The sequence below is a fragment of the Hydra viridissima genome, unplaced genomic scaffold (genome assembly GCF_058129835.1).
Source record: "Hydra viridissima isolate aposymbiotic clone 2 unplaced genomic scaffold, HvirCarnegie_v1 scaffold_8, whole genome shotgun sequence".
Taxonomy (NCBI): Eukaryota; Metazoa; Cnidaria; class Hydrozoa; order Anthoathecata; family Hydridae; genus Hydra; species Hydra viridissima.
Window position 1 is genome coordinate 5996948 of NW_028324307.1, and position 13053 is coordinate 6010000.

At 29.8% G+C, this 13053-nt stretch overlaps 3 protein-coding genes and 1 long non-coding RNA gene across 4 annotated transcripts in view; 1 reads left to right on the forward strand and 3 right to left on the reverse strand.

Moving 5' to 3' along the window:
- Positions 1-234: 234 nt before the first annotated feature.
- LOC145186851 (uncharacterized) lies at positions 235-1920 on the reverse strand. Its single transcript, XM_090096561.1, has 2 exons — positions 1610-1920; positions 235-1218 (listed from the first exon to the last, which is right to left on the reverse strand). Exons 1-2 carry the CDS (start codon positions 1781-1783, stop codon positions 277-279), a joined length of 1116 nt encoding a protein of 371 aa, XP_089952687.1. The 5' UTR covers positions 1784-1920; the 3' UTR covers positions 235-276.
- Positions 1921-3767: 1847 nt separating this feature from the next.
- On the forward strand, positions 3768-7011 carry LOC145186778 (3-ketoacyl-CoA thiolase, mitochondrial-like). Its single transcript, XM_080063028.2, has 7 exons — positions 3768-4129; positions 4406-4534; positions 4638-4754; positions 5514-5661; positions 5830-6005; positions 6240-6440; positions 6628-7011. The coding sequence occupies exons 1-7, from the start codon at positions 3944-3946 to the stop codon at positions 6865-6867; spliced, it is 1197 nt and encodes a 398-aa protein (XP_079919154.2). The 5' UTR covers positions 3768-3943; the 3' UTR covers positions 6868-7011.
- Positions 7012-8093: 1082 nt separating this feature from the next.
- Positions 8094-8504, reverse strand: LOC149884737 (uncharacterized). Its single transcript, XR_016454722.1, has 2 exons — positions 8377-8504; positions 8094-8257 (listed from the first exon to the last, which is right to left on the reverse strand). It is a non-coding gene; the product is annotated as an uncharacterized LOC149884737 (long non-coding RNA).
- Positions 8505-9618: 1114 nt separating this feature from the next.
- The window catches only part of LOC145186227 (26S proteasome non-ATPase regulatory subunit 2-like), a 17207-nt gene continuing 13772 nt past the window's right edge, over positions 9619-13053 (reverse strand). Inside the window, exons 18-20 of the mRNA XM_090094969.1 lie at positions 11763-11881; positions 11546-11660; positions 9619-9769 (exon numbers count right to left, since the gene is read on the reverse strand). Coding sequence (XP_089951095.1) covers positions 9687-9769; positions 11546-11660; positions 11763-11881 — 317 coding nt within the window. The 3' untranslated portion in view covers positions 9619-9686. The remainder of the gene's footprint in view (positions 9770-11545; positions 11661-11762; positions 11882-13053) is intronic.

The following is a 13053-nucleotide window of genomic DNA, read 5'->3' on the forward strand; positions in this document are numbered from 1 at the left end:
AGATTTTATATATTCATCAAAACAATAGAATAAAATATTTTAAAAATCTCTAAGAAATTTTCATCAATGTAAAACAATATTAGAGACATAAGGACATAAGGGATTTATACATCCTAGTACTCACAAAATACCAGTTCAATTCAATTAAAGATTGCTATCCCATAAACTATTTAATGCTAACTTATAGATAGCATTAAAAAAAAAAGAAAAAAAAAAAAAAAAAAAAAACGTGTACAAAATAGAAACATATCAATCAAATCTGTTTAAAAATCTGATTTAATGTTGTATCTTTGCATAACGATTTACATACTTTACTGATTCAACACGAAACTTTATAGGTCTAACTAAGTATTTCATACTTTCTAATTCCTCTTTTAATGGTAAATCAAACTGATCAATATTCAAAATTGATCCTGATACTGAAAGAATATTTTTTTGCTTTTCTCCTAAACTAAGTTTTAATGATTTTTCCAATAAACTTGCTTCTTTCGTAGGAGCAACAGCTAACAAGTAAAGTTTATGAAACCTCTGTTTAACGCTTCTTTTAGAAACCATCAAAAAGTAAACCAACTGTGCTTCATCATTTTCATTTAAAGTTTCATTATTCAGACTAATTAAATCATCTATATCAACTTTTAGAACTACTTTAAGAGACATAGCTGACATAGAATAGGGAGCATGTAGTGAGAAAGACTTAAAACAATCACTGGTTGTATATGTGCTCTCCAAAAAAGTGAATGCATCTGTTTTGACACTAAACCATGTACCAATCATATCATTTTTCAATTCGATCGGAGAGCATTGATAGACCTGATAAGTTGGTAATAAAAATATAACCCATGCAAAGCAAAAAACCAACTTTAACATGGAACGACCCAAAGGTAAACGCACAAGAAAAATTAATGCTACGGCAGCTCCACCAACAACAGCAGTTAATTGCATAGCTGTTTTTTCCCATTTGAATTTTCCAAACATTTCAAAAACCATTATTATGCCAGCAAATATCATTGGAAAAATCATAAAAGCTGCAACTAAACGTTTCTTGGATAGATTTTCAGATTTATTGTTTTTCTTCTTTGTGGATTTATCTTTTTCTTCATTTTGTTCTTCATCTTGTTCTTCATCCTCTTCTTCATCTTCACTGCAATCAAAATGGACAGTTTTTCTTTCTTTTATGCGAGGTGGTTTAAATTGTTTAATATTGTTAGGGAGTTCAATCTAAAAAAAAAAAAAAACAAGTACATTAAAAAAGAAGGATCTGATAAGCAAAGATGTATTAATATGAAAACACCTGATAAATAGCTTGAGAAAATCAGCTTTCAGCAAAATTCATTTTGGATTTCATATAAATTAAATACTTTCAGACTACAATAAAATGAACAGCACTTTATTGGAGCCTGAAAGTGCAAATAAATAACAAATAAATAAGACAAATCCAAACATTTCAATTTACTTTTTGGTACACAAACAAGTCTTTTAAATTCAGGCCTGTTGTACAACATATTATACCTTCAAATTCAGGCCTATTGTACAACATATTATACCTTATTCAGTGCATATGCATATGCACACACGTACACAATCGGATTTACATTTGTATACAATTTACCTTTTCTATGTTTTCTTCATCATTCTCATTTTCATCCTCTTCTGTTTCATCAACATAACTGCTACTTTCAAAATCGTCAGAGTATTTTCCGTCACTATCCTCTTCACTTTCACTTTTTTTAATTTTATTTTTTTCCTTCTCTTCATTAGCTACACGATCATGGTTTGCAACCATTTGTGGTCAATTACTTCACTACTTTTATTGTTCTCTTAAGTGCACACCACATGTATGCCTGTTGAAAAGTCGAAATTTATTTTTCCACGATCCTTTTGAGTTAGTGGTCACACTAGTTATGATTAACAAATAAATAATGTGTTCATCCCGTTTCGGTGCCGGTATCTTATTATTTGGTATTTTACGACCATACTAATCGCAATGATAGAATAGAATTTTAACAAAACTATAGAGATCAGTGCTTATAATTAATAAATATACATTTCAATTGTTTTTGTCTTATACAACTTTGGAACTGTTAGATAAATTAAATCTTTAGAAAAAAAAACAAAACAACAACAACATGCAATTAGGCTCTTAACAATAAAAAATTCAAGTGATACAACTAAAAAAGAAGGTAAAAAGAAGGTAAAAAGAAGGTAGGGAGGGGGATGAAAAGAAGGGAACCGCTGCAATAAATAATTACATTTTGTAATATTAAAATAAATACCGTAAGAAAAAGTTACGTTTCGTATACGTTCCGTTCTTCCCTTTATCTTACTTTTTGTAATTTTGTGTGATATTGTGGAAAGTTCTAGAGATTTTTAACTAAGAGCCGGTCTTAGTGGCTCTGGGCAAAAAGTTTTTAAGGCAAAAGTTTTTTTCTCCTAGAATAATTTGGTTGTGTTTTCGAAATTCGAAGATCTTACCCATACATACATACATATATATATATGTGTGTGTGTGTGTGTGTGTGTGTGTGTGTGTGTGTGTGTGTGTGTGTGTGTGTGTGTGTGTGTGTGATGTTGAGCATACAGCATTCTCTGTGGTTTTTATTATTAAATTTTGTAGGTGATCTAAAATAAAAATATAACCCCTGCCATTTGTTTATTCCCGTCAGGTGGCCCTTGACTATGATCATATTGTCTATCCCTGAGCCCAGTGCTTTTACCTCCTAAACATAAATGTAAAAAAAACAATGCATTAAACTGTTGTCTCAGTTTTGTTTATTAGAACTCATTGCAAGGAAATGATGCAAAAAATTAGTGTTCATAAATTTGTATTATGTCCTTTTAAAAAATATACTTTTTCTCATTTTAGAGATGGTTGTCAAACTATTTTAGAGTTGGCTGCATGAAAAGCAGTGCACCTATTTATCTTTTACATGACTATTTATTTTTTAATTTGCTTGTTTTTATTACTTTATCAAAAACAAAAGCAGTGATAGTTGTGAAACTCGACACAACAAAGCTTTCTGTTTCTTAATTTTTAAAAATCTTTTGCAACATATAGCGCTGTCACTCATCCGGGAGTTACTAGTAAACACCAGATAAAATGGACCTATTTTCGGTTTTTGTTCAAAATAAAGTTAAACCACAAATCAAATTTAAAGTAAGACCACGTTCTCAATTAATCAAAATATCGAGATAAACTTTTATTGACAATAAATTAAACAGATTTTTTATATCGTGTTAAATACGAACTATGCAAGCGATTAGTTGTGAACGTCTTTAAATTCTTAAATACCAAGGTGAGTATAAATAAACTAAATGCCAAACTAAATCTGCTAATAATGTTTCTTGCAGAAATATGCCTAAAGAAAATTTTGAAGCAGGCGTTTAAAATAAAGATGTAAAGAAACAAGCGATGCAACTTTTTTACTATTCGCTAAAAAAAAACACCATTTTTCGTCAACAAATGAAACAAATTAAAATGTTACTCTACATATAAATTTATAATTAAAGTCCATTTTTCAGAAGCATGTTTACACTTTAAAATATTTTGTGCATTGTATTGCTGAGGCCACAAATGCATATATCATTAAAAATATATACGAAACATGAATACATCATAGATAATGGTAATAAAAGCAATAAAGTGCAATACGGAAGGGATTTAGTAAATAAGTGTAGTATGGAATACTTTATATCTTTGAGAACAGTAAAAAGTACTTTTAAATGTTAAAATTTTATGTAAATGTTTTTGCAACTCTGTAATTCTGTACAAGGGTATTAGCTAAAAAAAACAGGGCTATGCATAAAAAAAAAAAAATTGCTGGGTGGCTGGTTCCTTTCAGCTAAATACCGTTTAATTAGCCCCTAAAGTTCGGATTTTACGTAATTGCCGGAATGGAATAAAGCGAGAAGATTGTCACAATAACACCTTTGCTCCGGTCTGAACATGCCCTCAATTGCACGATCTGTATATATCGTGGCAGCGAAAAGAACAGCATTTGGAGCATTTGGGGGAGCTTTCAAAGATTTATCTGCCACTGTTCTTGCTGAAAAATCCTCTGTTGCTACATTGGCCTCCGTCAATCTTGATCCTGGACATATACAATCTGTAATTTTTGGAAATGTTATTCAGGTAATCTTTTTTAAAAATACTTAAATGTGCATGTTTAGTGTTTTAGCTAAATTTATAACGTAGAGACTTTTTTGCATATTATAAATGCTCAAATACTATTTAAAAATTCTGCTAATTGAAGTTATATTTTTATTTTTTATTTTTTATTATTTTTACTGGTGTTAATATATATTATTGCTTGCCTAATAAGAGTTTGATACAGAAAATGAAGTAATTAACCTAACTTTTGAGTTTTTTAGCAGTCATACATTTTTTTACTTTTTTTTTTTTTGAAAGAGTTCCTCAGATGCTGCTTACTTGGCACGCCATATTGGTTTAAAATCTGGTGTTCCAATTTCCTCTACAGCTCTCACAGTAAATAGGTTATGTGGTTCAGGATTTCAAGCTGTGGTCAATGCATCACAGGTTATTGATTTGCTCATTAAATCATTATTAGTGAAATTGAAACTTTCTGCTTTGGATAGACCTCATAAAAAAGAAAATTAATTTATTGGTTTTATGGTATTAGGAAATTTCATTAAGAGATGCTGAATTAGTGCTTGCTGGTGGAACAGAAAATATGAGTCAAGCACCATTTGCAGTGCGAAATGCCAGATGGGGTATTGGGCTCGGAGAAAGTCGGCAGGTATTACAAGAGCTTTCTTTTTATTGTTAATTTTTTTAACTTTAGCAACTTTTTCAGGTATGTTAGAAGTTATGCTATGCATAATAATTAGTATTATTATCAATATTCATCATTAATTATGATAAACTTCAATATTTTATAAATGCTACAGGTTGATACAAATTGAATAACATAAAATTTACAAACAATACAATAAAAGCTTTTTGTCAAATCATCAAAATTCCGTTTTAATTGGCTAGCCAGTTGGTTATAACCAAGTGATGAAATAATAATTACATATATCAGAGATAATACATGTTAAATCAGTGGTTTTAAGGAAGAATCAAAAGGGAAAAAAAAGAAGAATTAATTAAGCTCTCCTTAAAGTATGACAACATGAATTATTTTGTGTTCAGATTTGACTCTTGTGATTAATACATTATGATAGCAACATAATGCATTTTTAATAAAAGATTATTTTCTACAGAATAAATTCTGATAACTCTTTTAAGTTTATAGCACTAAGAAGGTTCATAAAAAGTTTTATTTTTTTAATAAACAGTTTGAGAAGTTTTAAATAACTTTGATATTAGCAATTGTTGCAGCTGATATTATTTATATACTTCTTCAATAAAACAAAGTAAAGTTACTTTACTAAATTTAAGATATTAAGTTATGTTATATTAAACTAAATTATTAAGTAGCATTGACCAGTTTTCATTCTTTGTTATTTCCCGTATGTTTTCAGCATTTCATCATACATTCTTACATTTTTCTTAGATGGAAGATACTTTGTGGTCAGGTTTGACTGATTCTTACTGTAACTTGCCAATGGGTATCACAGCAGAAAACCTTGCTGAGAAATATGGTATCACTAGACAGGATTGTGATGAATTTGCAATTGCATCGCAAGAGAGATGGGCAAATGGTTGAAATTATTTAAGTTTTAATTATCAATTATTTATTCTCAAAGAAAGACTCAATTCTACTTTGGCTCCATGAATCTGTTGTGAATCTTTTCAGTCAAAAAGTTTAGAGATGTTTTAAGACAACCTTTATTGTTAATATTAGTAATTGTTTTTACTTTTACTTGTAGCTCATAAAAATGGTCATTTTGCAAATGAAATAGTGCCAATAGAAGTTAAGATAAAGCACAAAGTTTTGACTGTAAATACTGATGAACATCCACGAGCTGATGCGACATTAGAAAAACTACAAAAATTGCCACCTGTATTTAAGAAGAATGGCACAGTCTCAGCAGGAAATGCATCTGTGAGTTAAATTATTTTTGATTTTTAGTTTCTTAGTTGTTCTTGCAAAATACATCAAATAAATTTTCTTGGCATTTATTGCCATGGTGTGTGTTGTTTGGATCAGCTAAGTTTGAATTATTTTCTATCATATAGTAAATGTTTCAAAGTAAAAAAAAAAAAAAAAAAAAAAAAAAAAAAAAAAAAAAAAATTATAATCTGTATTTTTTTATTTGTTTTTGTTTTTATTAAAAAGGGAATATGTGATGGTGCTGCTTCGTTATTGGTAGCTTCTGAAGAAGCTTGTACTAAGCATAATTTGAAACCGCTAGCACGTATTGTTTCGTATGGAATTTCAGGGGTTGATCCTAGTATTATGGGCATTGGACCTTGTTCTGCTATAAGAATTGCTCTTAAAAAAGCTGGAAAATCCCTTAAAGATATGGCCCTAATTGAGGTAAGAAAAACTTAACATATCAGAATTATTTATTTGCATTGACCTATTTCTTCATCCACCTTATGTTTAACTGTGCATGGTGACTGACTGTGCACTCTTTCCTCCTATTTCCCAAAGATTTCATTTTTAACCTAATGTTAAAAACGAAAAACCTTCTAAGTGCTGTCATTTATTCTTTCACATTTAGGTAAATGAAGCCTTTGCTGCTCAGTATCTTGCTGTCGAAAAAGAGCTAGGTCTGGATCGATCAATAACTAATGCAGATGGGGGAGCTATTGCATTGGGACATCCATTAGGTAGCTCTGGTGCCCGCATTTTGTGTCATTTAATCTATGCCTTACAACGAACAGGAGAGCAATATGCTGTTGGTTCTGCTTGCATCGGAGGAGGCCAAGGAATCGCAGTAGTTATCGAAAACGTAAAATAAATTTAATTTATTACCGTAATTTAAATTTTCTAAGTAATGTTTTTTTTCAATTTGCTGTGATCTTCATCCATTAGCGTTTTTGACAAAAATTATGAAATTAACAAGAATTATATTTATGCTGAAAAAGTTAGAATTGTAACCAGAGGCTTTCTGTGTCTTTCTTTCATTTAGATATAATAAGTAAGAAATAATACGCAGTGTTTTGGGTAGTGGAAAATTACTCAAGTTTAACTAATCGTTCTTAAACTTACCTTTTTTTCATCCGCTTTATTTACAGCAATATTGTCGATCATTTTCATGTTTGATATTCTGTCGTAGTTTAACAAATAAACAAGGGTTAACACGTGATTGTAAAGATTTTGGCACGTGTTTCAGCTTTGAAAAAACCTTTTAATATAAGGACTTTTTTAACTTGAAAACATTCCGTTTTTTCTTATCTTTTTAAATCTGAATTTATGTTTTTAGTCGCTTGATATCTGAGTATCAAAGTAGTTCTTAGCTGAGTTATTTTTGGTTCAAAAAAACGTGGTACTAGTTCGAAATCCTAGTGCATAGGAACTTGACAGACAGGATTCATAAATTTAAGTAATCTCTAAAGCTAAAAGTACTGTATACTAAACAATTAGACCATGAAAAAGTGGAATTCCTTCAGAAAATAAAGCTAAAATATAAGGCTTAAAGCGAAAATACACGATCTCCGGCAGTACTCAAAAAGACCTTAAATTAGTAGGTATGTGTGTAAAATTTTAAAACTATTCAGCTATTTAATTATTTTACATCATTGTAAAGAGCTTTAAATCAGTATAACGATGTTGAAAATTTCATAAAAAACTAATGATTCTACTAAAAGTTATGCCCACTTAAGTGACAAAAATTCATTATAAGGAATGCTTAAGAAAACTGCAACCAACTTAAAAAATTAGCGTTCAGCTTACGGTGGTTTTATAATAGAACTTCATTGTTTAGTTTTTAGCGCATAACTTTGCCTCGGTTATATTTTTATTCAACTAATAACAGAATATGGTTTTTTTTTTGTGTTTTTGTGTGTAAATCATGTTTTGAATACTTTAAAAAAATCACCAATGTTTTAAAGTTTCATTTTTCTAAAAAAACAATTTTTTAATGAATAAAAAAGTCAAATATACAAAAGGTTCATAATCTTGAATCCCAACCTCTCCAACAGAAGAATATTTGGTACCTTTACTGCGTGCAAAAATAGAATATGAGCGTGTCATTACTTTTTAATAAAATTTGGCAGGTACATAGAAAATAGATATATAAAATTGATTCAAAAGTTAAAAAAAAAAACCATCATCCCTTCAATGTCAATTCACTACCAGAACAGGAATGAAGTTTTCAATAGCAATGAATTCACTCAAAACGTTAGTAACTGCAAAAAAAAACAAACAGATTGCAATAAACTTACAACACTCTACTTTTAAAATATTATCTAAGTCAATATAAAATTCTAAAAAAAAGACGAGAAAAATCCATCCTTACGACACCTACCTCGAGCACGTGGTGAAAAAATGGTCACAGATTTTAACTTTAAAATCGGTGCCGTAAATCGCAGATACGTACATACCTAAAATTAGCAATTTATATGTAAAAAACAAAGAGAAAATACCTAGTTGCTGTTGCTTCATTTTCCAAAAATTTGAGAGATCACTTTAGATTTTTAACAATAGTTTTCTCATTGAATGAAAATGATAGCTTCTGATCAGATAAAATGGCCCAATGAAGGCTTTTTTAACTGTAATAAATAATTAGGCTTAAGAGAACGGGTGGGTGAGCCCAAAACAGCTGCAAAAGCGCGCACAAAAGAAAAGCTAAATAGAGTTAACATTTCATTTATACAAAATATGATGAATTCAACTAATAACTGAAAACTAAAGATAATGGAACCAGAGCTAATTAACCGATTCTACTTATCACTAATTTAATTTTCGGCTCAATTACTTGTTGTATACTCTGAAAATTTTTACTTTATCTTGCTTGATTTGTTCATTACACAAAACGTTTGAGGTATTAATCACTTCTCAACGGACACTTGTTGAAACATGAACTGATTGCTTTTAGTTTGATTTTAAATGAGAATAAAACATTTTTTTTGTTGGAAAATCTTTAGACTTTCGCCGATAAAGAAACGGACTACAAATAAAACACCTTGTGACAACCTATCATTATTCAGTTTTGTAAATTGCAAACCTTTACCTATGACAGATTTTCAATTTGTGGCTAGAATAAAACCCGAGCTTGTTTTTCTATCCAAATATGTCATCAAACTTGAAGTTTTCGATTCAATATGAAAAGGTTTTTTTGAACTTATATATAAGTGTACATGTTGATTTATTCTTAGATGTGCTTTATGTGACGGCTCCGAAATTTCTTATTCCATTTAGCAATAATTTTGTATAAAACTCATCAAACTTACAGATTTTAGTCAAAACATCTCAAATAATAAAAAGGCAAGTGTCAACATCAATAGTCTGAGAAAACTAATTTCTTTTTATTAAAAAAGAGAAAAAACTCAATAGAAAATACAATGGCACGCAGTATTCAAATTAGTGAATCATTTAAAATACGTAATAAGGATGGTTAGAATAATAATTCACGTTTTTTAGAAGAAATCTACTCACGTTGATTTCTTCCAAATATATAATAAATATAAATGAACATATAAACATTTTAAAGTAATTTATGCCGCGTTTTGGAATCAGTCAAGTAAATGATAGAGGAAACAAAGAGAAATTTTGAAAAAGATCTTTTTATCAATATTTTGAAAAGATGCTATCTGTATCAACCAAACTGATTATGTGTTACAATGTAACGTCGTCGACGTCATAGTTTTTATTTTTTTGACAAATGACGAAGCCTTCTAACACAGGAGTCAATGCTATATCTAATGAAAAACAAAGTTAAGGGTAAATAAGCAGTAACAACAAAATAGAAAAAACAATTCATAATCTTTTATTATAGAATCAAGGCTGATGTTTATATGACAAACCTAAAAAAGTTTTTGTTGAACGGATCAAATAATTTTACTGCCACTAGGCAATTGTCTTTGTGCGGGCGTTTTCACGCTTTAAAGGGAAAAAATTTAGTACTCACAGATTATGAAAATAATTGTTAATAAAAAATTGATTTTTAAATTTTTATCTATTGGTACGTTTATTACTCCTTTTTTAAAATGTTTTTTCCTATAAATAATTGCCAATAATTCTTACCAGAGTAATTTAGGTTTTTTTAATCCAATTACTCGGGTAATTTCGAATTCTATAATTTTGCCAAAAATTTCTCGCGTAAATCAATTTTTTTCACCGAGATCACTTTCGATTAGCGTGGGAAAAATTTACCTAAAGGAAGTCCGCATTATGACGTTAAATCACATTTCTGGGCAGATTTCTTGTATAGAAAAACTGAAGATATCGCCAAGTGCAAAATTTTTTCCATCAGCGATGAAAGTATTGGAAATAAAAACCTTATGCACCATCTTTAAGCAAAGCTCCAAATTCAAGTCAAATCTTGTTAGCCCAAATATGAACCAAATTGCGGTGTTCTGATTAGAAAAAGTATTTAAGCCAGATGGTTACACACTGCAAAAAAGTTCTTGTCAGCATTATTGAGCAAAGATCTCCGAAAATTTGAAAAGATTCAGAAATCATCTTTACATGAATCGGAACATACATGGTTTAAATGGTTGCCAATACTTGAAACGACCCTTTTTTGGATGGATGAAATCTGAGAGGGCCATTTAGCTTGTTAAGTCAAAAATTGGATTTAAACAACTATGCTGTAGCAACAATCGCTGATCGTGCTTGTCACATGATGAAACTTGGATTTGGAAATGTAACCAAGTTTGATAAAATAGTCAGTGTTCAGGATGTCTCTGATCTTAAACATGTATGTATGTATGTATGTATGTATGTATGTATGTATGTATGTATGTATGTATGTATGTATGTATGTATGTATGTGTGTGTGTGTGTATGTATGTATGTATGTATGTATGTATGTATGTATGTATCCGGTTGCTTTATTTTGGAAAAGCTGTACCCAGAAAGGTGAAGAACTGACAGTAGATTTAGCAGTTAAGGTTGCAGACCAAACTGGGAAAATGGAAGAAAGCCTTTTTTCAGAAGAATTTGCTTCATTTATTCAAGAATGAGAGCACCAAGAACCTGAAAAATGAGATTGGATCTAAATTTGTGAAGAAAATAAGTTTGTTTTAAGCTACCTGAACAAGACCTGAAAAAGTTGTAAACTTTTAAGGCTCTGCTAACAATCAAATTAACATCAATAGAGCCAGTAGTAGCTTTTTCTGCCCATAGAACTGTTTTCTACAAAAATAAGAAACAGAAATGGTTGATATTCTTGATGTCTTGATTTTAATGCGTCAGTTCTATCAAAAACGGATTAAAAGACATGTAACTTAAAGAAAAAAGTACAAGCCACAACACAAATTGCATACTCCACACCTTATTTAATTTTGATTTTATTGTTAAAATCCTTAGTAGAAATAAAAGAAATAGTTGATATAATAGAAATAACTGATAAATTACCTGACTTTACACAGGTTAATTTTTTACCCAAAATGGAAACACTAGTAATTACGAAACAATGACTCAATCTTATCAAAAGAAGCTAATGTTAAAGAAATTAAGTTTAAAAAAGATACATTCTTCAGTGGCAAGCTCAGCGCGTTCCCCATGAGCTAATAAAACAGGTGTAGTGTGAGTTTGAAACCCTGTAATTGATTTTGGCTTACCAGCTTGTCCAACCACATCGACAGCCTAAAATGTGATAATTATTTTAAATTTAAATCAGTCACGTTAATAAAAAAGTAAAAAAATAACATTCACGAAATATTCCAAAATATCGTAGAATTGAATCACCTGTCCTACTCTAACTTGTACTGGAACTGGTTTTAAATCTTTATCAAGTGTTACTAACATACGTGGCTGCATTGAAGCGACTAAGCAATATAATAAATAGTGGGATTTTCCCAAAATAGCTGAAAAAAAACCATTCCGTAATTAAAAATCCACAGTAGCTTTCTACTTAGCCATGTTTACCCTTACTTATGATAATTTGAATATCCTACATAATTTGCCAAGTGCTAAAAGAACTTATATTAGATTTATAAAAGATTTTGACAGATTTAATGTCAATTTACTTGAAAATGTGATCAACAATAAAATTAAAATTAATAATCTAAAAAGGGAAAAGCTCAGAATTTGGACGCCCAACAAGAGGCATATCTTCATTTACAAGGGTAAATGAAGCTGGCTTTTATATCTTTTTATGCAATAGACTTGTCCCAATCTAGAAAATTCTGAAAAGCACTCTTAAACCATCAAGTCTTACCCACCGCCAAGCTTCAGAGTCAAAATGGTGTACACTTGTTTTAATCATTTGACAATAGTCTTCTCACATTTCATTCAGCATTTAAAGTTTCAGGTTAAAGTTCAACCCATCTGTCTTCGGTGAGCCTTTGCAAACTCCAAATGTACTTTAAGGTTCTTTGTTGATGTTTTCTTTTTCCTGCACCATAACTGTACAACTTTGCATCATTTAGACATTGCCATACAGTATTTTGTGAAATATTGAATTCAAATTTGCGAATTTTATTTTTGGAACTAGTAAATGGATTCTTTTTTCATGTACCTAATAAAATCTTACAATCAGTGTGAGGACTACTACTTTTCTTTATTGTCCACCTAACTGCTCACTTTCTCAGTTTGGTTTTACATTTTTTAAAAAATCAAACTATAACTACTTTTGGCATTTTTTATTATTTACATAACTCAGTTTGTGTTGTTTAGGCATTATAAACATTAATGATTTTTTGTTTGAAAACACTATTAAATTTACATGCCATTCTATCATTTTTTAGCTTGTTTACTTCAGCATTTATCAGTTTCAAAAGTTTTATTGTAAATTTCTGCTAAAAAAACATTTGTAGTGCTTTATGTAACATAGAAGAGTAATTATAACTCTATAACATCTTCCTTAGTTAAAACCCAGATTTAAAATTAACATCTTATGATTAAATTGCAGAGCTGTTCTACAATTTAACAGTATTTAAATAAAAGCTCCATTTCTTTTAAGATGTTATTACTTTTATACTGTTTTGTATTCATACAAAAAACCAGCTAAAAGCGAGAAAAACATGTGAGAAAAAAT

What these genes read in the sequence shown, in the direction of transcription:
- LOC145186851 (XM_090096561.1), bottom strand. Translation starts at nt 1,783, where the DNA reads ATGGTTGCAAACCATGATCGTGTAGCTAATGAAGAGAAGGAAAAAAAT. An exon ending in ATGAAGAAAACATAGAAAAG is followed by an intron (nt 1,219 to 1,609) that starts GTAAATTGTATA and finishes TTTTTTTTTTAG; the next exon opens with ATTGAACTCCCTAACAATAT.
- LOC145186778 (XM_080063028.2), top strand. Translation starts at nt 3,944, where the DNA reads ATGCCCTCAATTGCACGATCTGTATATATCGTGGCAGCGAAAAGAACA. An exon ending in TTTTTGGAAATGTTATTCAG is followed by an intron (nt 4,130 to 4,405) that starts GTAATCTTTTTT and finishes TTTTTTTGAAAG; the next exon opens with AGTTCCTCAGATGCTGCTTA. An exon ending in AAGATATGGCCCTAATTGAG is followed by an intron (nt 6,441 to 6,627) that starts GTAAGAAAAACT and finishes TTTCACATTTAG; the next exon opens with GTAAATGAAGCCTTTGCTGC.